The following is a 21,517-nucleotide window of genomic DNA, read 5'->3' as shown; positions in this document are numbered from 1 at the left end:
CAGCCACAGCTGAAGACAGACCACCTGTGTGGGGTGCAGCCCTCTTGCTCCCGAGCGCAGACAATTCAGCGACGTTTATGAGACATGTGGTCCTGCCATACCTCCTGCTTTTGTCCAATGGCTTGTTACAGTTCAAGTGGGTGCCTTGAGAGTGTCCTCCCCACCGGGCTCACACTGCAGTATAAACTATCCCTTGAATTGTGCTGACCTCTCTGCCTAGAGCTAACAGACTTGCTTGTTTTGTGAGAAAGAATTTGACAGCACATTTTTTTCTTTACAATGAAAAGGAAGTTTTTGTACAATAAGCAACTTGAAATTACACATGGAAAGCACCATTTTTTCTCATGGAAATAAATTTTTAGTATAGTATTTTGTAAGTAGAATATTGCTACAATAGTTTTAGATGATCCCTAGAAAAATCTTAGTTAGGGCCTCTGGTACTTTAGTGAGGGTAAAGGAGCATAACCTGACTTGTCATTTACCACTTAGAAGAAATTAAAAAAAAAACAAACCTTCTTCCTCCTTGAAAAATCTTCCTATTCCCTATGTAGTGTCAACCAAAAGAATGATTCTTCTTTATCAGCACTAAGGCCTCCTCAGGAGAAGCCAACACTTCATCAAGTCTATGATTCTAAAAGGTCATTGTGCTCACAGCTGGCTGCAACATCTGTGTTCAGGGCACAGGGCTCCAGAGCAGATAGCAGGGCTCCAGAGCAGATAGCACCAAAAGCACAGCAGAGGCACAAGTTTTAGGAAGCCCTGTGTCTGGAGCCTGGAAGTCACCCAAGAGGAGGTGGCAGGCAGACAAAGGCAGTGGGCTTTAAACAGAGGAAGTCTTGCACAAAAGCTGGGAATTCCTCAGGGTAACGAAAAGATGACACCCATGTAATCACCCTTTCGGGAAAGACTCAGCATCAAAGGCAAGGGAGCTGCCAGCATTGAGCAATTCTGCCTCACACAACACAGGGAAGTCACTGAGAAGCCACCACTGTGCTGCAGCTGAAAAAACATGTCACTTACCAGATATACCAAAAAATCAGGCATAGTATTGCTGCAGTAACACAGTTCAAGCAAGCCTGAGTCCCAGAAGGAAAACAACTTTGGGAAATCTCAGCAAAAACCAGCATGGACACATTCCTGCCCAAACTCAAGGGCATGAGGTGCTGGGAGAGGTAGGCCCCAGCATGTGCCACCCCAGCTCAGCACAGCACAGGCTGGAGTAGCAGGGGCTTTGAGGACTGCTGCATATCCTAGGGGGAGCTAGCTGCAAGGAAGGCTGGTTGTCTGAGCAGAACCATCAGCACACCCACCACTCAATAACCAAACCCCAAACATCTCTGGTCCCCAAAGATCTCTGTAGGAAGACCGTCATGAATAAGACACACAATTTCTAAATTTTGCCTATTGCAATGTGCTTTCTTATATCCACAGATCACTCTGGCAGAAATCTTGAAGCTAAAACTGCATGTGCACAAAAATCACTTGTATCTGGCACCCAAGTTTCTTACCTTCTTTGGTTCTGACTCAGCAGTCAGGTAACAAAAGGGTTTTTTCTGCACTACTCTCAAAGAAGTGTTTATTGTTATTGGTGGTTACACGCAGCCTTGTTTTTATACAGAGGGAGCTGGTATGTGGGTGATGGGTGGACTTGCACAGGATTACTTTCTGTATGCTTGACTCACTTCTCACAATAACAGATTTCACAATGATCAGTGTTATGCAATCTCTGTAGCAAAAAGAATTCAGTGTCATTATGGCTTCTGCCAGTCTTCTGTAGGAAAATACTCAACACACCTTAACCAAACCACAATGGCTTGAAAAAAATCCTGGATTCAAGATACTCACCACATTCAGGGCTGAGATCCTACACCTACCTGAACACACATTCCATTATCCAGAGGACTGGCATCAGCAGTGAACAAACCTGAAGAAGTCACCTCTCAGCTTTGAGACTGGCCACATACTCCTGCTGAATCCTTTCTGCAAGATGAGACCTTCCCAGGTGCCATAACTTAAATCCAGATCCTTTCCCTGGGAGAGAGTTGTGGTATCACCCACCAGTTTCTCTGGGGACAAGTACAGTGAATGCACTGAGTTTGTACCCATGGGAAGAGGACCACACTGGATAAACCATTGCTGGACTGAGATCAGTCTGTGGTCACACAGTAACTGACTCGAATAGTGAACAATGTTTTAAGACGGTGTGGCTTTAGCAGCAATAATGTTGAGCTTCCATGAGTCAGAGCACGTTGTCTGGGGCTTTTGATAAACATGTGATTATATGAGACATGTCACTGTTATGTCCCATGTGACCATCTATTTACATTTGGAAACAAAAATGGTCATATGGCACACAGCAGCAGTAATCAGTGCTGGAGTTTGGAGAATATTTGCACTCCCAGTGTCTCACCAGCTCCAGAACATGGGATTGAGGACCTTGAGAGCATCATGGTAAAAATCTTGGATGGGTAAAAAAAACTGCTAGATGGCACTAACTTGGGTGGAAATGTTGATCTGTGTGAGGGTAGGAAGGGTCTACAGTGAGAGCTGGACAGACTTGACCAATGGACTAAGGACAATTGTTCAAGAAGGGGAAGTGCCAGATCCTACGCTTGGGGCACAGCAACCCCAGGCAGTGCTACAGGCTGGGAGAGGAGTGGCTTGAGAGCTGTTTGGCAGAAATGGACTTGGGAATGCTGGCTGACAGCTGGTTCAGTAGGAGCCAGCAGTGTGCCCAGGTGGCCAAGAAGGTCAATGGCATCTGGGCCTGTATCAATAACAGTGTGGCCAGCAGGAGCAGGGAAGTGATCATCCACTGTACTTAGCACTAGTGAGGCTGCACTTTGGTGCTCTGTTTCATTCTGGAACTCTCACTTTAACAAGGGCGTTGGAGTGATGGAGCCTGTCCAGAGAAGGGCAACAAGGCTCCTGAAAGGTCTAGAAAACATGCATTATGAGGACCAGCTGAGGGAGTTGGATTTGTTTAGTCCAGAGAAGAGGAAGCTCACAGGAGACCTCATCACTCTCTACAACTTCCTGAAAGGAGTTTGCTGTGAGGTGAAGGCCAGTCTCTCCTGCTGTGCCTGCAATGAGAGGACTAGAGGTAATGGCCTTAAAGTGGGACAGAGGAGATTCAGGTTAGATATTAGAAAAAAATTTTTCACTGTACAGATGGTCAGGCATTGGAATAGATTGTGCAGGGAGGTGGTTGAGCCCCAGACATGTTTAAGAGGGTTCTGGATATGGCACTGCATGATGGTTTAATGGTTTAGGGGCTACTGTGGCAATGCCAAGTTTACAGATGGACTGGATGATCTCAAAGGTCTCTTCCAACCCTGAAAATTCTATGATTCTATGGTGAGACCAGCAATTGTAGCAATGTGGGGAAAAGGAAGGAGAAATTACACAGAGGTTTCTGACCACTCTTAAGGACACAGCCACAGAATGTGCACATCTTTATACACGGATGTGCTGAAAGAAGGTCACTAAGGTCCAGCAGCATCAACAAAACACAGGTCACTGGGGAGAAGAGAACGCAAAAATGTGAACAGTGACATCTCACTGGGACTAGATGGTCTGAAACAGAACTATAAATCCCCAAATTCCTACAAAAAATTCATCTGCAGGGCAGCACCACCCATCATTAGCAAGAAGGAGAAAAGGGAAAAGTTTATTTCACATACATTGGTGCTACATGACCAGAAAGAAACAGAGAAGATGGGAGGGAGGAGCTGCTATGAGATACCAGGTCATTCAGTGATTTGTTTACTGGTTGCAGTAAAAATACTGTCACTGAATAGCATCCAGTGCAGTCAGGAGGTGTCATCAAGCTGTTTTTCAGAACTGACAACCAGAATAATTTGAGGTTTCAATTCCAAGTTTTATTTCAACAGAGGGTTCATACGAATAATGATTCAAATAATGTTCTGACCAAAAAGTGATGGCATGTTTTGTTTCAGGAGGAGCTCTTTGACTGGAGTCCTCATTCAGCTTCCATGATGCACTCTGTTGCCATTTCCTACATGATAGGCACCAATGGCATAAAGGATATAAAACAAAAGCAACACAAATAGGGGGAAAAAGGTCTAATTGTGATAAAAGAGCAGACTGCATAACACTGCACAAGCCATATTCCAGAGACAAAGAAATATTGAGCTTGTGTATAGACCTGCCACAAATCACATCTTTCACTGCTTTATTTACTGGTCCCATAATAATCTGCAATGAAAAAATATGTAATGCTGTTTTAATAAGAATGTATAGTCTGGACTACAATTCAGGCTTTCTGAGGAGTAGAAAAATAAAAATCCAACAGAGAAAAACAAGTGCTCTTTAGAACCAATAAAATATTAGCAATCTTGACATAGGAATAGATTCTTCTCAACAAATGGTAGTAATAATAACACAATATGTTCACATTGTTGCTAAACAAAACACATTGATGAGTTTTTGCAACTGGAAATGAGAAACATAATTGGGATGGTTGTTCTAGATGATGCTGTATGCCATTTGGACATAAGAATAACAGTGTAGAGCTTCAGTTATGGAAATATGGGGAGCCATGTTGGTTGTAGGTCTTCTTTCAGATGTTCCCTTTCATACAACCATCCAAAAAGCATCACAGTAATGACTGATTTAGTTGGTATTTTTACATTTCAAGCATCCATCATTCAGGACACGATTGAAAAATGTGAAACAAGGAGTTTATTAGAGGAGCATCCATATGAACCCACTAAGAGCTCAGAAAAAGTGACAAAACAGGAAGAAGGTACATCAAGCCATATCTCTCAATGAAACTAATCATTTCATTAAAATGTGTTTGATAGGTCTGATTAATCACTACGAGCAGGTTCACTGTGGCTGCTTTGAGACAGTTTATTCCATTGAGGTCCTGCAGAGGACTTAGCAGGACACAGCTCGAGGCTGTCTTAAAAATTTCTTCATTCTAGTATCTTGGTATTCCTCAATTCTTATGCTATGTCTCAGTACGTGCAGCTTGCTTCTGAGTTTCTCTAGACCACAGAAATTGCATTAGCATCTCGCTGTATTTAGACGTCATGCAGCCAACAGGCCAGCAACAGAACTGTCCCTTGAGTTTATGCCAGTGTCTCTCCCAGTCACTTCTGTTTAGCTGAACATCACTTTCCAACAGCATTCCACCAGAAAATATTAATCTGGATAGAATTTTTCATCTGAAATAAGGCATGTAAGTAACTCATTGCCTGTCTCTCGCTAGCCTGAAGCAAAAGAGCAGGCTAGTTCACCAGGTGCAGTAGCATGCCTGCTCCTCTGCACATCTTTCTGCTCCCTTGAACCTACTGTGCATTGAGAGGCCTTCACTTTTAATCTTCAACTCACTTCAAATCCATTTGTTCCTATGACGTTTTCCATTTTTTGACGTTCCAGTATTTGCAGTATTCTCATTTGAAAAAGGCTGTCTGAGCAGTGGGAATCAGAACAGGCTGTCTGCTTTCAGCTACGGCAGACTGTCACTGTAGAGCTGGTTCAGAAAATACAGACAGGCTGATGAATGCAGATACCACAGAGTCCTCTCACACAGTAGTGCTGACTGAGGGCTTCAATCATTAGGAACTTTGATATTTATCTGGTGATTTTCATCCCGAAGTACTTCTCTTTACACATTCCTAGATCCAGCATGCTCATTCAGGAGCCTGAAATACAAGCCTTTTAAAGGCTGCAGGAGAGATCTCAGTGATACTTGAACTAATGTAGCTTGGAAGCCTTCCTCCCTCTCTGCCTCACTTTTTTACCAAACGAAATATAGGCTGAGTCACATTAAGCACAATCAGACATCAGTGTGAAAGAGGAAGTAGCAAATGCTCCCTTGTTTAGCAATAGTGAGGACATCAGCCAGAAGGTGACTGCCCTGCCAGGGCTGAGCAGAAATATTTACAAGTGCAGTGCCAGGGGAATGCCCCGCAGAATTCCAGTCCCACTGCCGGCACAAGGTGCAGTGGATTCTCCCTGTTTGCCTCGGTACCAGCAGGCGCCGCTCCCTATTTCCTGCGGGGCTGGGAGCTCGCCCAGGAGCAAGGAACTGACACCAGGTAAACAAACAAATCCACCGACTAAACTGAAGAAAACTGCAGCGATCCGGGCTCTCCGCGGCTGTGAACAATGGAAGGGGAAACTTATCTAGAGGTCCGCCTACTTTCCATACCTCTCTCCTCCCAATGCACCCTTCCCGCCCCTGTACGGCACCGTCCCCACCGCTGCCACCGCCTGATGGTGGGGGCTACCTGAGGATTTATTTTGCGAAGCAGGATGCAATGTGGTGCTAAATCAGCTTAGCTGTAGAGGGAGTCTGTCGTCAGACTGTGCGCCGGCTTCTTTTCTTGAGCTTAGCGAGAGGAGAGCATGAGGAAGACTACTGAGCATTCCAAGGGTTAACCCTGCCTGGAGGAGGCTGTGTGAAAGGGCACTCGGCAGCCACGCAATCCCTGCCGAGCCCTGAGCACATGTGAGCAGGGGTCAGGAAGTCAGGAGGCGCTCACTTCTGCCAACAGCGCGTACTTTTGTTACTTGTGCCCTAACAGGACAGCTTCCCCTAGGGCGCGGGGAGAAATTTAAAGATACAGCGCTTTTCCTCCCCAAACAGTAGAATGTTTTCCATTACTTCCACTACATGAATTGTAGAGGGATCCAGTTTGATACTTTCACAGACTATAATCTTATTCTTAAGACATTCCCTTGTCAAAAAACACCAATGTATTTTGCCTCCTACAAGTCTATATTTTTTCAATGATCTTGGTCAGATGAAGTATAAACAATGTTTGTGCTTCAAAGGAAACCTGCAGAACAAACAACAGAATTGGGCACACATAGAAATTTTAGCTGGCAGACACAAAGCAATCCAGTCCACTTGCCTAAAGCACATTCTGCAGGGCCCACATCCTCACACGTGCCAGCCTGTCCCACCGGCTCCAGCTGTTCCCTCCCCTTACCCAACACCTGCTGGTGCAGTCCCGGCTTCCCTTGCACCTGTAGGAGCAACCATTCCATGGGAACACAGACATGCTCCTGAGAAATTGCTTCTTTTGAGCCTTTGTGACACAAACAGTTGACAATTCTGTGCTAGGGAGATTTTCCACATCCTAAAAATGTGGCCAGAAAGATTAAAGTAGAGTCCTTCAACTGTGAGTTAGGCCATGGTATGATAACACACTGCAGTGTGCTGAGCTGAATAACTGTTTTTTTGAAGAAACATATTTTTGAGACTATTTTTCCTTTACAAAGGAAGTTAAAATTTTCAAAGGTTCTGTTTTGTTTACAAAAGTGGCTGTTCAGAAATGTGGTGGGAACAGTGTTGTGGAAATGGCTTTGAATACTCCAACAAAAATTTCAAATAATTAAAAACTCTCCTTTATTGGGGCACTGAATCCTACACCAGTAAAGTCAGAAGAATTTATTTTCTGTTGTTCCCAGTGTTTCCATTGTTCACATGCCAAGCCTATGCCAACCAAAGCCACCATGTAAAAATTCATACATAACAGTCCAGCAGAGTATTGATTTTTGCTGCCAAATCGAGTCAATAAATCAAAGTGCAGTAACTATGCCATTAGATAAGGCAACTAGAAAAATAGAATGCCATCTTAACTATGAATATTACTATTAATTACCATTATTTGTGTTTAATTAGTGTTACAGAAATGAGCAGATGAAAGCTTGAAGGATCTGCAGTGAAATCATGCTGAAGCTTGATCTGTGGATGGAGGGTCCTTTTCATACCACCTCCCAAAGAGTGTTACACTCAAAACTGGCTTCGATGTAGTATTCTGATTTATCAGACGTCCATCAGCCAGCACCTGGTTATGAAAAGCAAAATAAGCAGGAGCATCATCAAAGCAGTACTATTGTATGGCAAACACAAAATCATATATTCAGTAATGTTGATCTAGTCAAAAGAGCTCCAATCTCAATTGGAGCTAGCAGGAAGGCTGAGAAAAATTACATTTCTGTCTTGAGGGAGATCTGGTTCTAGAGGATTTGGGGACACAGGGCAGAAGAGAATTGGCAAGGTGGACTTACTGTTTGAATACAACCAGGAAAATCAGGCAGAAATAAAGCTGCCTTATGCTCAAGGCAGAGGACAGAGGACTATGGTAACAACTAAGTTGCTCTTGTAGTGGCTTTTTGACCACTGATGTCTGACAAATCACAAGAGTGTCCCATTACCTCAAACTCCCCAGGGGCCAGCTGCACCCCGCTGTACAGCACTTCTGGGAAGATGTAGCTGGTGCCAAACGTGCCACTGAGGGAGAACATCTCAAACTTGGTCTGAGCCGTCTCCACGGGCTGCCCACATGTGCTCAGGTTTGTGCTGGGACACTTGAGCAGAGTGCAGATCTGTGGGGAGGAGGAAACAACAATGTATTTAGCAAGATGGTAACACTGGTGCCTTGTGTCATCAAAGCTAATGTGCGTCAGAGCAGGTGATAGTCACAGGATCTTCTTCATAATTCTTGGGTGACTCCTTTTCAGTTGTAGCTTATTTTTTACCCCTTGATCTGACTGGGTGTATTCCAGACCTTAGTCTTATAATTTTATAAATAAACTGTCTTAGTCTTATAATTTTATAAATAAATTGGTTTTGACATAAGTGCAACCAAAGCACCTTTTTTCATCTCTGAAGCCCGATTCTGTCCCTTTCACTAATTCTTTCAATCGCCAATTGTCTTATTTGAAGGTTTCTTTCCCACATGTCTTAGTAAGATGAGTTTGTGAATGGAAATTTTAGGCAAACAAAACAAAGTCTTCCACATAGGTACATTGTTCAAGTGCACATCCAGATCCTTTTACTGCTAATTATACGTGTTGCTAAAGGTAATTAGATGGCCTGGTAGTCCATGGGAAATCTGAATTTGATGTTCCCTTTCCAGATCCTAGTTAATATAGGCCAAGGAGATGAAGTTAGCATCTTTTGTTACAGTTTTCTGTTAATAGTTGCAGCAGATAAAGTAGGAATCACAGTGTTTCCCTTTTGTCATGAGAGTTTATTATCCAGCTGATAAAGGTTTATAGTCTTCATGAGGAAATATGAAACAGGGCTAGCACTCCTCTGATTCAGGAATGATTTGAAGGATGTTGTCTGGTTTTGCTGATAGGTGATAGGAGTTTTTCTACATTTCTGGTATTGGGGGATAGAAGCACATTTGCAAAAAAATCAGACGTATTATTCATCAGCAAATATGGTTTTGTGTTGAAATGCAAATAAGAGAAATAAGGAATATGTTCTGAGGAATTGAAAAAAATATTGAGGGGAAAAAGGAAGAGTAGAAATTCCTGTATTCTCTAGAACTTTCATTTCTTGCAGAGAGTATCTGGCAACTTTCACAACCACTGAAATAAGTTTTACAACCAAGCTCACCAAGAACTGAATTTATTCAAGTTACCTTCCTGGTATTAGATGAGCTGTTTGCTGGATAACACCTCCCCTCATATCCCAGAGTCTGTACCAGCTGGTACAAAATAGTGATGCTGACAGACAGAAGTAACTAAAAAAAAGTATAATCTGCTGGCACAATAACTTAATTATGAAGGCAAAGGATGTTTTCAAATAGGGCTTTAAGCAAATTCAACCAGGATGCAGCTCACTGTCTTTCCAAATATTTGATTAAAAGAGAGGAAGAGAGGATATTTCCACTAAAAGTCATAAGCCATTTAAGTAGGCTTCATTGCTATGATTTGGATAATGACAAAAAAATTAACATCTCTGTGACCCTAACTTATCAGAGCATCTCATAAAGATAGCTATGATCAACTGATTTTTAACAGCATCTCTTTGATGAAAATACAGTGAGACCACATCTGGAGTACTGTGCCCAGGCTCCTCTTTCTTTCCAGCACAAGAAAGAAAAGGAGCTACTGCAGAGTGTCCAGCTGAGGCCACAAAGATGATTAGGAATGCGGAGCTTCTCTCTTATGAGGAGAGACTATGAGAGCTGGGTCTGTTAAGTCTAGAGAAGACTGAGAGGTGTCTCATAAATACATATAAATATCTCAAAGGTGTGTGCCAAGAAGATGGTGCCAGGCTCTTTTCACTGGTGCCCAGCAACAGGACGAGGAGCAATGGCCATAAAAACACAAGAAGTTTCACCTCAACATGAGGAAGAACAACTTTTTTATATTTAGGGTGGCAGAGCATCAGGACAGGCTGCCCAGGAAGTGTGGGGAAACAGAATGTAAGAGAATAGTGCAGAAGGCAATCTCACCCCTGAGGAGTTGCAGCTGTACTAATCACCAAAGATTAGAAACAGGCCTGCCCTTAATAGGCTACAGCTGTGTCCAATAAGTAGAAGAGTGCTACAAAAGAATGGGTTAGCCCCTTAAGAGGGGAGTTGGAGTTTGTTGGTTGTGCTGTGAAGAGATGCCTGTGAGAAATCACCAAGAAGGTATGGAACTTTTGCAATAAGATGACAACAAGGGAGGTCCTGGATACTCCCTTTCTGGAGACACTCAAAAGCCACCCAGATGTGTTTCTGTGTAATCTGCTCTAGGTGACTTTGCCTTAGCAGAGGGGTTTGGACTATGTGATCTTCAGATGTCCCTTTCAATCCTAACTATTCTGTAATTCAGAGGAGATTCAGAACACTGACTGCAGAAATTCACATAAGAGAACCTAAATTTAGCCAGTATTGCACACCCACAAAATAGTGAGTGCACTCTGGGCATTTAGAGGAGGCTTAGAGACCTCTCTACTGCATTTGTTGGATTTGAAGGTAATTAGGCTTGGAAGATTTAGCAACTTCTTTCCATTACTAACAAAAGGTGCTGTAGGACTCCAGAATAGAAGAGAGTCATTCTCTTCTCTTTTTCCACCATAGGGCTGAAGGTTTCCCCCTGTAAATAAGCTTCCTAAATAATCCCCTCCAAAGAATTACCTGCAGATAGTACTGTCCTTCAAAAACATGAAGGCCATCAAAAGCACCCAGCACATAAACTTCATTGTCTCTTTTCTCTGCCATCTTGTAGCTCAAGTGACAGCAGAGGTCTTTTTGGCAGACAGTGAAATTCCCCCCAGGCTTAGTGAGCTCTGTGAAAGTAAAGGGATCTTCAAAGATGATTCCTGTGAATTCATGACCATTCTGTGAGAATCTTTCAACACTCAAAGCATATGAGTTCCAGCTTACAGCAGGCAGGGAGGCAGGAGAAAGACGAGGGTGTGCATCTAGTTCAGCAATGAGGAGGTGACCATCTTCAGTTTTCATGTTGTAGGAGTATGTTCTGGCTCCAGCTGGTGCATAAATTCCACTCCCTGAGGAGAGCACAACAGTCAGCCCAAGAAAAATTTAAAAAATCCTGTTGTCCTTCTAGTTGTCTCTACTGATATCTTATCCACAATTCTACACAGATTACAGTAATTTTAGTCTCACCAAAGGTGACAGTTAGCAACTTGGTACACAGAGCTCAGCTTTGGCGAAGAATACCATTTATTCCCTTAGATAAGGTCTGCTTAGTGTAGCCAGAGGATGTTTGGGTTTTTATGTTATGTTAGGATTATATTTATGGCCTACTCAGTTCTCTTTTCTCCTGTGTGCAGTAGAGTTGATAATTCCTTTTTTCTTGGCTGATTGGTGTGAAAGGACCAGCTACTGACTGAGACAATCCAAAACACAACAACACAGGCAAGTATCACAGGCCTGTCCACGAACAGAAGGAGACAGCAACTTTCCAGCCCCCTTTACACTGGCTGAGAACTCCTCCCCTCATGAGTGATTCACATCTGACCAGCACCAAGCAACAGAGGGAAATCAAAGGTCTGTCATACCCATCACTGCAGAAGCCTTTCAGGCATTTCAAATGAACAGTACCAAAACAATACTGTGGTTGCACAGGTCAGTGAAGATACTGGTCTAATTGAAATACACTATTCCATAAGCTTAGCTGTAAAAACAATCAATGCTACATTCTAAAATGAAGATGTGGACATCTTAGCAGTGTTACTACAACAGGCCTGAACATGTGTTTTTAATGGTTTTCTGTAACAGTGTTACATACAACTATAAAAATAAATATCTCATTTGGCAGAATAAATGTAGCCTCATATATGGTTTACGAGTATATTTACAGTTTGGCATTCAACCATAAACTTATAAGTGGAGATGAAAAGAGCCTTAAAAACCACAAAAATTTCTGTTCAGGCATAAGGGCAGTGACCTACTACTTATTTAGAGCCATTAAAAGAAAAGATAATTCTAAGAAGCTAGGGAAAATAAAACACTACAAGTTTTGTTGTGTCTTTATGAAACCAATAGGAACAGGATTCATGAGCTTTAAAATCTGGTGACTAGACTCTTCACCTTCCAGAGAAATAAAATATATTCCTCTGCAAAATCACTTTGTAGAAGGGGGAATAAGAGATTCATGGTTATCAAGATCCTTGCACAGAGTGAAAATTAAGTTACCTGTCATTTCCATGCTGGTGTTGTGAGTATTGGCAGAAAGTAAATTGACACCCATGCCCATAGCCCAGGCAGAGTGAAACTCAATTGCAGTCAGAAAGGGCAGGACATTCATCCAAGCTGTTGGGAAGAGCACAGTGTCCACCTGCATCTTGCTCACCAGGACCACGGCAGGCTCATAGAAAAGGATGTCAAAGCAAGTGAAAATGCCAAACTTCCCAAAAGGAGTCTCAAAGGTGACAGCTTCTGGCTCTTTCGGATAATTAAACTGATTTTCTCCTAGAAAGAGATTATACTGTAGGGGAAGGAAAATAGAGAAACCAGTTAGAGGCACACTAACCATGTGTCTTGGATTCATTCCCTAAAGCTGCTCAGAATGACTAGAGAAAATTTTTGACCTGTGTTGGAAGCCCTCACAGGTAGGAAATCAGGCTCAAATTATATGATCATCATACCCAAAATACGGAACACATATTGCATATTGCCCTGGCATCTAGCTAGGAAAGCAGCCAGCTGCCTTCAGGTCTGTTGGTGTCATCTGCATAACAATAATCTCTCCACTCTCCCCACCTAGTTTATATTTCTGGCAACCCAAATGCAACCAGAAGAGAAATAGTAATGTAAGAGAAGTATGGGGGATCTGGTGCCAAGAGACAAAATTGGTGACTTTGGTGTGGAGATGCCCAAAAGCACTGAAGTACAGAGCACCAGCATGAAGAACAGGACAGTATTTGGGACGCTGCAGAGTAAAAAACAAAGGCTGTGCTGATGGGGGAAAGGCAGATGATCTCAGCCAACAGAAAAACTGAAGTTTTTGACATCCTCAGCTTTCCAACATTTTCCTTCTTCCTTCACATACATATTTATTAAGAGCCTTTTATAAATGTCCAGGTGGTCTGAATGTAAATATGGATACCAAGCTAGAAAAGAAGTTCAAGTTTACTTAACTTGTAATTCAGCACCTGGGCCATAGCAGGCTGGGGAACAGACTTGCTTTATCAGTGTTTCATTCACCCAGTTTGCTCACAAATAGATACCTTGGCATCTTTTCTCTAAACAACCAGATGAAATACTGGGCCCAAAGTGCATTAAATAAACTGACTTCACTCTACCCACACTGGCAGGATATCTGGCACATAATTCATAAACAACTTCGATGGAACTTGCAGGTAGGCACATAATACTGAAAGTGGAATTTCCATTTGGTGCAAATGACCCAATATCCTTATCTCTTTTTACATCCATCTGGCATTTTCACTTGCTTTGCTACGTCCAAACAATTCCCATTGGGCAAAAACTGTGCCAAAACAGAATCAGAAATAAAGGTCCTGCCTCTCTGAAGTCAGACTGCTCATCTATGATGAAATGGATGTGAACACTGAAATCCTGGAACATGAAGTGGTAGTCTGGTGAAAAGCTGGCACTGAAAACTGAAGCTGCTCAAGCAGCAGAATTTACAGTAGTAGCGAGCTAATGAACTGAGGAAGTCAACCAAAACCATATGCCACTAAATTGCACCAGAACAATCATTTTTCATTCCAGTCTGTTTTGAGAAACATGACAGCAAATGCAAATTTGGCATCAACACTTCATAGCAAGAGAGATATTCTTTTAAATTATAAAGAAAAACAAAACCCTGACAGTGGACAATGACTGGTATCTAATTCTCTTCCCAAATCTAGATATTTTGGAAGTAGGGGAAAATTAATTTTTGTCTTTCTAAGACCACTTTACCTTATGGTAGCGAGCCACCAGTTTGCCCTGTGTGTCAAAGACGACATCCGTGTTGTACTGGTACCGACCGTCCCTGGGGCAGCTGGGATCACTGGAGTTACACAGCTTCTTGTCCCCGATATTTGCAACCACATAGATGGAGTTATTTCTGGCCATGCAGCTGAGTCGTTCCTGCACTGGTGCTGGACCAAATCTATTGCATTTTAGGGAGGGAGAAAAACAAAATTAACAAAACCTGTGCTGTCAGTAGTGTCCATTTCCACAGTACCTGGGGTCACACCAGCAGCATCTTCAACCCTGCAGCCATGGCAGGGTAGGCAGATACACAGAGTTGCTGCAGTGCTTCCTCAGATTGCTTCCTGCACCTTGGGGTAGGCCCTGGAGACCTCCCATTGGCCTCTGCAGAGACATGCCAGACAGTCTCCTTCAGCATCTGGAACATGCTCTGCAGTAAACAGATAATTCTCGAGCTGGGAAAGGGCAGGAGAGCAATCTTTGGGCGGAGGAAGACACTAGCTTGGTGTCACACAGGCAAATATTTTAGCATCAGGCATCCTGACACCTGAGGGCTGCAGCTCTGGGCCCTTAGGATGCTAAGCAAGGTTGAGCTGTGGGATAATGCAGATGATATGGTCAAGGCAATTCAGCATTCATTTCCTCCCATAGACAGGCGCACACAAACCTGTAACCATGGCCTGAAGAGCAGTGGGCTATTAATTTAGAGACATGACAGTGTCCATGTGCCAGAAGCTGGCAGCACCTCTGAAGCGTCCATACCAGGCCATAAAGAGAGCAGCCATTCATTCCCCTTTGCAGTGTGGCAATGCCTACAGCTTTGCAAGGTGTGTGTGGGCCACACAAGGAGGACCTCCATGCAAGATACACACACAGCACCAGGAATAAGGCATGCCAGACACTGATGGCAAGTGTTATATTCCCAAAAGCTGCTAGGGAAACCCCTGATTTGGAACAGTGAGGAGGCACCTCTGCTAAACCTGTGTGATGCCGTAGAATAAAGACTTGCTTAGACACACTGCCACCCCACACTCCACCTTCAATGAAAGACTGTATACTTTAGCTACTTATATCTCAGCAAAAAGTTGCACATCCCTGCAACTGTGACTCTTCTTCTTGGAAGCACTGAATTATTATATTCCCACTGATACAATAGCCTGCTCTCATCAAGGAAGTGCAGAAAGCCATGATGAAAAGGGCAGACCACGGCTGTAATTCCATAGCTGAACACATATTACATGCTGTAGGAATCTAAAGTCCAGTCCTCAGATGTAGCTTAGTTTGTCACTGCTGAAACATGCTGCCTGAATGACAGATCATGTTCTACAGCACAGAGACTCTAGCAATTCAGACTTTATCTTACCTTAACTGTGGAAAACCAAGATTAAAAATTCCTGGGATTTTATCATTTAGAAGTTTGGACTTTAATTACTGACTTCATCATCTCTTATTATCTGCTCAGAGACTACTTCCTGGCTGTCCACAAAAATGATTTGTGTGCTTTTGTTTCAACATGCCATTTGTAAAAGACAAACAAACCAAAAAATCAAAGAAATACTACTGTTAATAATTTACAGTCAGTTCTATTCAAAATAGTGTGGAAAAACTGAAAGCAGAAAAAGAAGCAGGATATATTCTGGCATCAAAAAAAGAGATTTCCTCAACTTTTAGTAACCTAAATTCTGTATGTTGTTTGAATTTCTCTTTAAAGTGTCTAATTAAAAAAAAAACAAACCAAATGTTTCCCTCATCAATTAGTCATGGACATGGTATATATTTAACCATTTAAATACCTTCATACTAAATTTTAATTAAAACTTAGGTTAGAGTTGTTAGCAGTTCTTAGTAATTTAGTGTCTGCTGCTCAAGACTCCATGAGAAAGATAACAGGTTGAAATCACCTAAACCACTGCAGAAGGAATCACCTTGAGGGGTCAGTGCAGGGAATCCAATTCACCGCTGGATCAGGGATATCCTCCAGGTAGGGGTAGATGGATTCTCTTGTGAATTGCCAGCCATAGATGCCATCTTCAGGAGTGACAATGATGTGGGCACCCTGTCACAACAGGCTCCGTTTAAAGGGCACCCACCAACAGACAACCAGGAGGGTCAGCAGGACCAGGAAACACTGATGGACAGCCCTCACGGCAGCCCTCGTACCTGCTGGGCAGCTTCCTTGATGGCCCCTTCCAAGACATCCATGTTTTTGTTCATCAGGGCCAAAGCATCGCTGGCAGGGACAGGCTCCTGGGTGGGATGTGGCAGGATGACGGCGTGCTCATAGACGGCTGCCATGAAGGTGTCGGAGGCAAGGGCCTGAAGGGCTGCGAGTGCAAACACCACAGCAGGCAGGAGAGCCTGGGAAGGGAGCATGGCTGCAGCCTCCCAGCTCCTAGAGTGCTCTGGAAAAACAGTGCAAAATCAACATGCACAGAAAAGAGAAGGGGGACAAAGTTTACTTTGCAAGAGGGAGGAACGAACTGCAGGTCTGTTAAAGCATTACCTTGCAACCAAGTGTGAGATATAAGAAAGTATTGCAGTACACGGTAAGGATGACACAACTAAACAAATTAAAAATGCTGGGCAATGCCAAGACTAATGGGGCCAGTAAAAAATAGGTCATTAAAATCATATCTAGAAAGCACAGGCCAATTTTTGTTGTTATACTCTTCTCTATCACTGATTACAGCAAGACTTTTTCTGTGCGGGCTCAGCTGCTACGCAGGTGGATATTGCCACCAGTGGAGCTAGTCTTCTGTGAATTTTGAGTGGCAAAACGCAGGGTAATAAAAATTTCTTCATTCTAGTATCTTGGTATTCCTCAATTCTTATGCTATGTCTCAGTACATGCAGCTTGCTTCTGAGTTTCTCTAGACCACAGAAATTGCATTAGCATCTCGCTGTATTTAGACGTCATGCTGCCAATAGGCCAGCAACAGAACTGTCCCTTGAGTTTATGCCAGTGTCTCTCCCAGTCACTTCTGTTTAGCTGAACATCACTTTCCAACAGCATTCCACCAGAAAATATTAATCTGGATAGAATAATATTTCATCTGAAATAAGGCATGTAAGTAACTCATTGCCTGTCTCTCGCTAGCCTGAAGCAAAAGAGCAGGCTAGTTCACCAGGTGCAGTAGCATGCCTGCTCCTCTGCACATCTTTCTGCTCCCTTGAACCTACTGTGCATTGAGAGGCCTTCACTTTTAATCTTCAACTCACTTCAAATCCATTTGTTCCTATGACGTTTTCCATTTTTTGACGTTCCAGTATTTGCAGTATTCTCATTTGAAAAAGGCTGTCTGAGCAGTGGGAATCAGAACAGGCTGTCTGCTTTCAGCTACGGCAGACTGTCACTGTAGAGCTGGTTCAGAAAATACAGACAGGCTGATGAATGCAGATACCACAGAGTCCTCTCACACAGTAGTGCTGACTGAGGGCTTCAATCATTAGGAACTTTGATATTTATCTGGTGATTTTCATCCCGAAGTACTTCTCTTTACACATTCCTAGATCCAGCATGCTCATTCAGGAGCCTGAAATACAAACCTTTTAAAGGCTGCAGGAGAGATCTCAGTGATACTTGAACTAATGTAGCTTGGAAGCCTTCCTCCCTCTCTGCCTCACTTTTTTACCAAACGAAATATAGGCTGAGTCACATTAAGCACAATCAGACATCAGTGTGAAAGAGGAAGTAGCAAATGCTCCCTTGTTTAGCAATAGTGAGGACATCAGCCAGAAGGTGACTGCCCTGCCAGGGCTGAGCAGAAATATTTACAAGTGCAGTGCCAGGGGAATGCCCCGCAGAATTCCAGTCCCACTGCCGGCACAAGGTGCAGTGGATTCTCCCTGTTTGCCTCGGTACCAGCAGGCGCCGCTCCCTATTTCCTGCGGGGCTGGGAGCTCGCCCAGGAGCAAGGAACTGACACCAGGTAAACAAACAAATCCACCGACTAAACTGAAGAAAACTGCAGCGATCCGGGCTCTCCGCGGCTGTGAACAATGGAAGGGGAAACTTATCTAGAGGTCCGCCTACTTTCCACACCTCTCTCCTCCCAATGCACCCTTCCCGCCCCTGTACGGCACCGTCCCCACCGCTGCCACCGCCTGATGGTGGGGGCTACCTGAGGATTTACTTTGCGAAGCAGGATGCAATGTGGTGCTAAATCAGCTTAGCTGTAGAGGGAGTCTGTCGTCAGACTGTGCGCCGGCTTCTTTTCTTGAGCTTAGCGAGAAGAGAGCGTGAGGAAGACTACTGAGCATTCCAAGGGTTAACCCTGCCTGGAGGAGGCTGTGTGAAAGGGCACTCGGCAGCCACGCAATCCCTGCCGAGCCCTGAGCACATGTGAGCAGGAGTCAGGAGGTCAGGAGGCGCTCACTTCTGCCAACAGCGCGTACTTTTGTTACTTGTGCCCTAACAGGACAGCTTCCCCTAGGGCGAGGGGAGAAATTTAAAGATACAGCGCTTTTCCTCCCCAAACAGTAGAATGTTTTCCATTACTTCCACTACATGAATTGTAGAGGGATCCAGTTTGATACTTTCACAGACTATAATCTTATTCTTAAGACATTCCCTTGTCAAAAAACACCAATGTATTTTGCCTCCTACAAGTCTATATTTTTTCAATGATCTTGGTCAGATGAAGTATAAACAATGTTTGTGCTTCAAAGGAAACCTGCAGAACAAACAACAGAATTGGGCACACATAGAAATTTTAGCTGGCAGACACAAAGCAATCCAGTCCACTTGCCTAAAGCACATTCTGCAGGGCCCACATCCTCACACGTGCCAGCCTGTCCCACCGGCTCCAGCTGTTCCCTCCCCTTACCCAACACCTGCTGGTGCAGTCCCGGCTTCCCTTGCACCTGTAGGAGCAACCATTCCATGGGAACACAGACATGCTCCTGAGAAATTGCTTCTTTTGAGCCTTTGTGACACAAACAGTTGACAATTCTGTGCTAGGGAGATTTTCCACATCCTAAAAATGTGGCCAGAAAGATTAAAGTAGAGTCCTTCAACTGTGAGTTAGGCCATGGTATGATAACACACTGCAGTGTGCTGAGCTGAATAACTGTTTTTTTGAAGAAACATATTTTTGAGACTATTTTTCCTTTACAAAGGAAGTTAAAATTTTCAAAGGTTCTGTTTTCTCTTGTTTACAAAAGTGGCTGTTCAGAAATGTGGTGGGAAGAGTGTTGTGGAAATGGCTTTGAATAGTCCAACAAAAATTTCAAATAATTAAAAACTCTCCTTTATTGGGGCACAACCCACTGAATCCTACACCAGTAAAGTCAGAAGAATTTATTTTCTGTTGTTCCCAGTGTTTCTATTGTTTCCAGGCCAAGCCTATGCCAACCAAAGCCACCATGTAAAAATTCATACATAACAGTCCAGCAGAGTATTGATTTTTGCTGCCAAATCGAGTCAATAAATCAAAGTGCAGTAACTATGCCATTAGATAAGGCAACTAGAAAAATAGAATGCCATCTTAACTATGAATATTACTATTAATTACCATTATTTGTGTTTAATTAGTGTTACAGAAATGAGCAGATGAAAGCTTGAAGGATCTGCAGTGAAATCATGCTGAAGCTTGATCTGTGGATGGAGGGTCCTTTTCATACCACCTCCCAAAGAGTGTTACACTCAAAACTGGCTTCGATGTAGTATTCTGATTTATCAGACGTCCATCAGCCAGCACCTGGTTATGAAAAGCAAAATAAGCAGGAGCATCATCAAAGCAGTACTATTGTATGGCAAACACAAAATCATATATTCAGTAATGTTGATCTAGTCAAAAGAGCTCCAATCTCAATTGGAGCTAGCAGGAAGGCTGAGAAAAATTACATTTCTGTCTTGAGGGATATCTGGTTCTAGAGGATTTGGGGACACAGGGCAGAAGAGAATTGGCAAGGTGGACTTACTGTTTGAATACAACCAGGAAAATCAGGCAGAAATAAAGCTGCCTTATGCTCAAGGCAGAGGACAGAGGACTATGGTAACAACTAAGTTGCTCTTGTAGTGGCTTTTTGACCACTGATGTCTGACAAATCACAAGAGTGTCCCATTATGTCGAACTCTCAATTCTGCAAACACATGCACACAAAATTGCTGCTTGACTTCTAGCATCTGCTCAGCAAAAATATACAGTGAAAACAAAGCCTATAAAGAAAATGTGACACTCAATGTCTCCAGCCCACAAGTACTATTTGCAGAACTCATGAGAACATTTCTCAGAGTTAGGGTTCCATCTAGTGGAGAAAATGAAGTTTGGGTCTTTACATGGCCAAAATACGAATAAAACACCAGGGTCAGAAGATGAAGAATAATACTCACAAACTTCCAGGACTGATTATTGAACAAAGACTAGTGGTGTAGTAGTCAACTTAAGAATTTCCAAATTCTTACATAGCACATTTTTATTTTGTTTATATCAAGAACTTTACAAGTTCTCATGTCCTAGGCCTGTTGACGTGTATGCATGCTTAAAGCTGATGGGAATTTCTGTTCAGGTCAGCTGCACTACACAGATAGAATGTTGCCCATGAGAACGAGGATCAATCAGAGCACTGTCACATCACCTGTCATATCTAAAGTGGAGTTGTGTGTATTTGCTGAAAGGAAGTTGACCCTCATTCCCAAGGCCCACGCTGAGTGAAACTGGACAGCTGACAACTGTGGAAGGGGTTCACCCAAGCAGTGAACAGAATGGTGTCAATCTGAAATCTGCTTGCCAAGACCACAGCTGGGTCACGGCAGAGTAACTCTGCACAAGTGAAAATACCAACGTAGCCAAAGGATGTATTGAAAGTCACAAATCCTGGATCCTTGGGGTAATTAAATGGTTTCTCTGTCACAGAAAGGTTGCATTGCTCATGGAAAAGAAAAAAAAATGGAGAAAATAAAATATTAGAAAATATCTTGCATCCACCTCCAGTCCTCTTGGCTCCTTCTCACTTGGCTTATCATCAGCATTGGCATGGTCAGCATTTCCCAGTAAATTGAGGTGTACATTCCTGGTTTCAGTATAGTCTAATGTCTGATACAAAATGGAAAGGAAGCTATTAACAAGATGTTCCGTGGAGAAGTCTGCCCTTTGGTACCCTGAAGTCTCACAGCTCATGTGGCAACCACAGCAGTTGTTCTTTCTAGGCCAAAAGAGCTCTGACAGAGAAAGAAGTATTTCTTATGTAAAATCCAGGAACTATTCACAGAAGAAACTGACTGGAAGTTGCTAGGACAGACCACTTTTCTTATTTATGGTAAAAAAGCCACCACAAAGAAGCCCTTCTAGAAGCCAGTTATGGGCTCCATGATAAATTGAAGGACTTTTGCCACAACCAAGGTC

At 43.1% G+C, this 21,517-nt stretch overlaps 1 protein-coding gene across 3 annotated transcripts; it reads right to left on the bottom strand.

Moving 5' to 3' along the window:
• Window positions 1-7,360: 7,360 nt before the first annotated feature.
• Window positions 7,361-18,494, bottom strand: LOC136553975 (pantetheinase-like). 3 transcript variants are annotated; one of them, XM_066545749.1, is made up of 8 exons: window positions 18,293-18,494; window positions 16,332-16,573; window positions 16,097-16,227; window positions 14,157-14,349; window positions 12,426-12,717; window positions 10,902-11,275; window positions 8,197-8,367; window positions 7,361-7,826 (listed from the first exon to the last, which is right to left on the bottom strand). In XM_066545749.1, the coding sequence occupies exons 2-8, from the start codon at window positions 16,542-16,544 to the stop codon at window positions 7,707-7,709; spliced, it is 1,494 nt and encodes a 497-aa protein (XP_066401846.1). In that variant the 5' UTR covers window positions 16,545-16,573; window positions 18,293-18,494; the 3' UTR covers window positions 7,361-7,706. The 3 variants fall into 3 exon arrangements, with proteins under 3 accessions (XP_066401846.1, XP_066401849.1, XP_066401848.1); XM_066545752.1 differs by having other exon boundaries at window positions 11,151-11,275; XM_066545751.1 differs by lacking the exon at window positions 18,293-18,494 and adding an exon at window positions 17,718-18,038.
• Between the last annotated feature and the right edge of the window lie 3,023 nt (window positions 18,495-21,517).

The sequence above is a fragment of the Molothrus aeneus genome, chromosome 3 (assembly GCF_037042795.1).
Source record: "Molothrus aeneus isolate 106 chromosome 3, BPBGC_Maene_1.0, whole genome shotgun sequence".
Taxonomy (NCBI): Eukaryota; Metazoa; Chordata; class Aves; order Passeriformes; family Icteridae; genus Molothrus; species Molothrus aeneus.
Note: the sequence above shows the minus strand (reverse complement) of the source record. Positions and strands in the feature narration are given on the sequence as shown.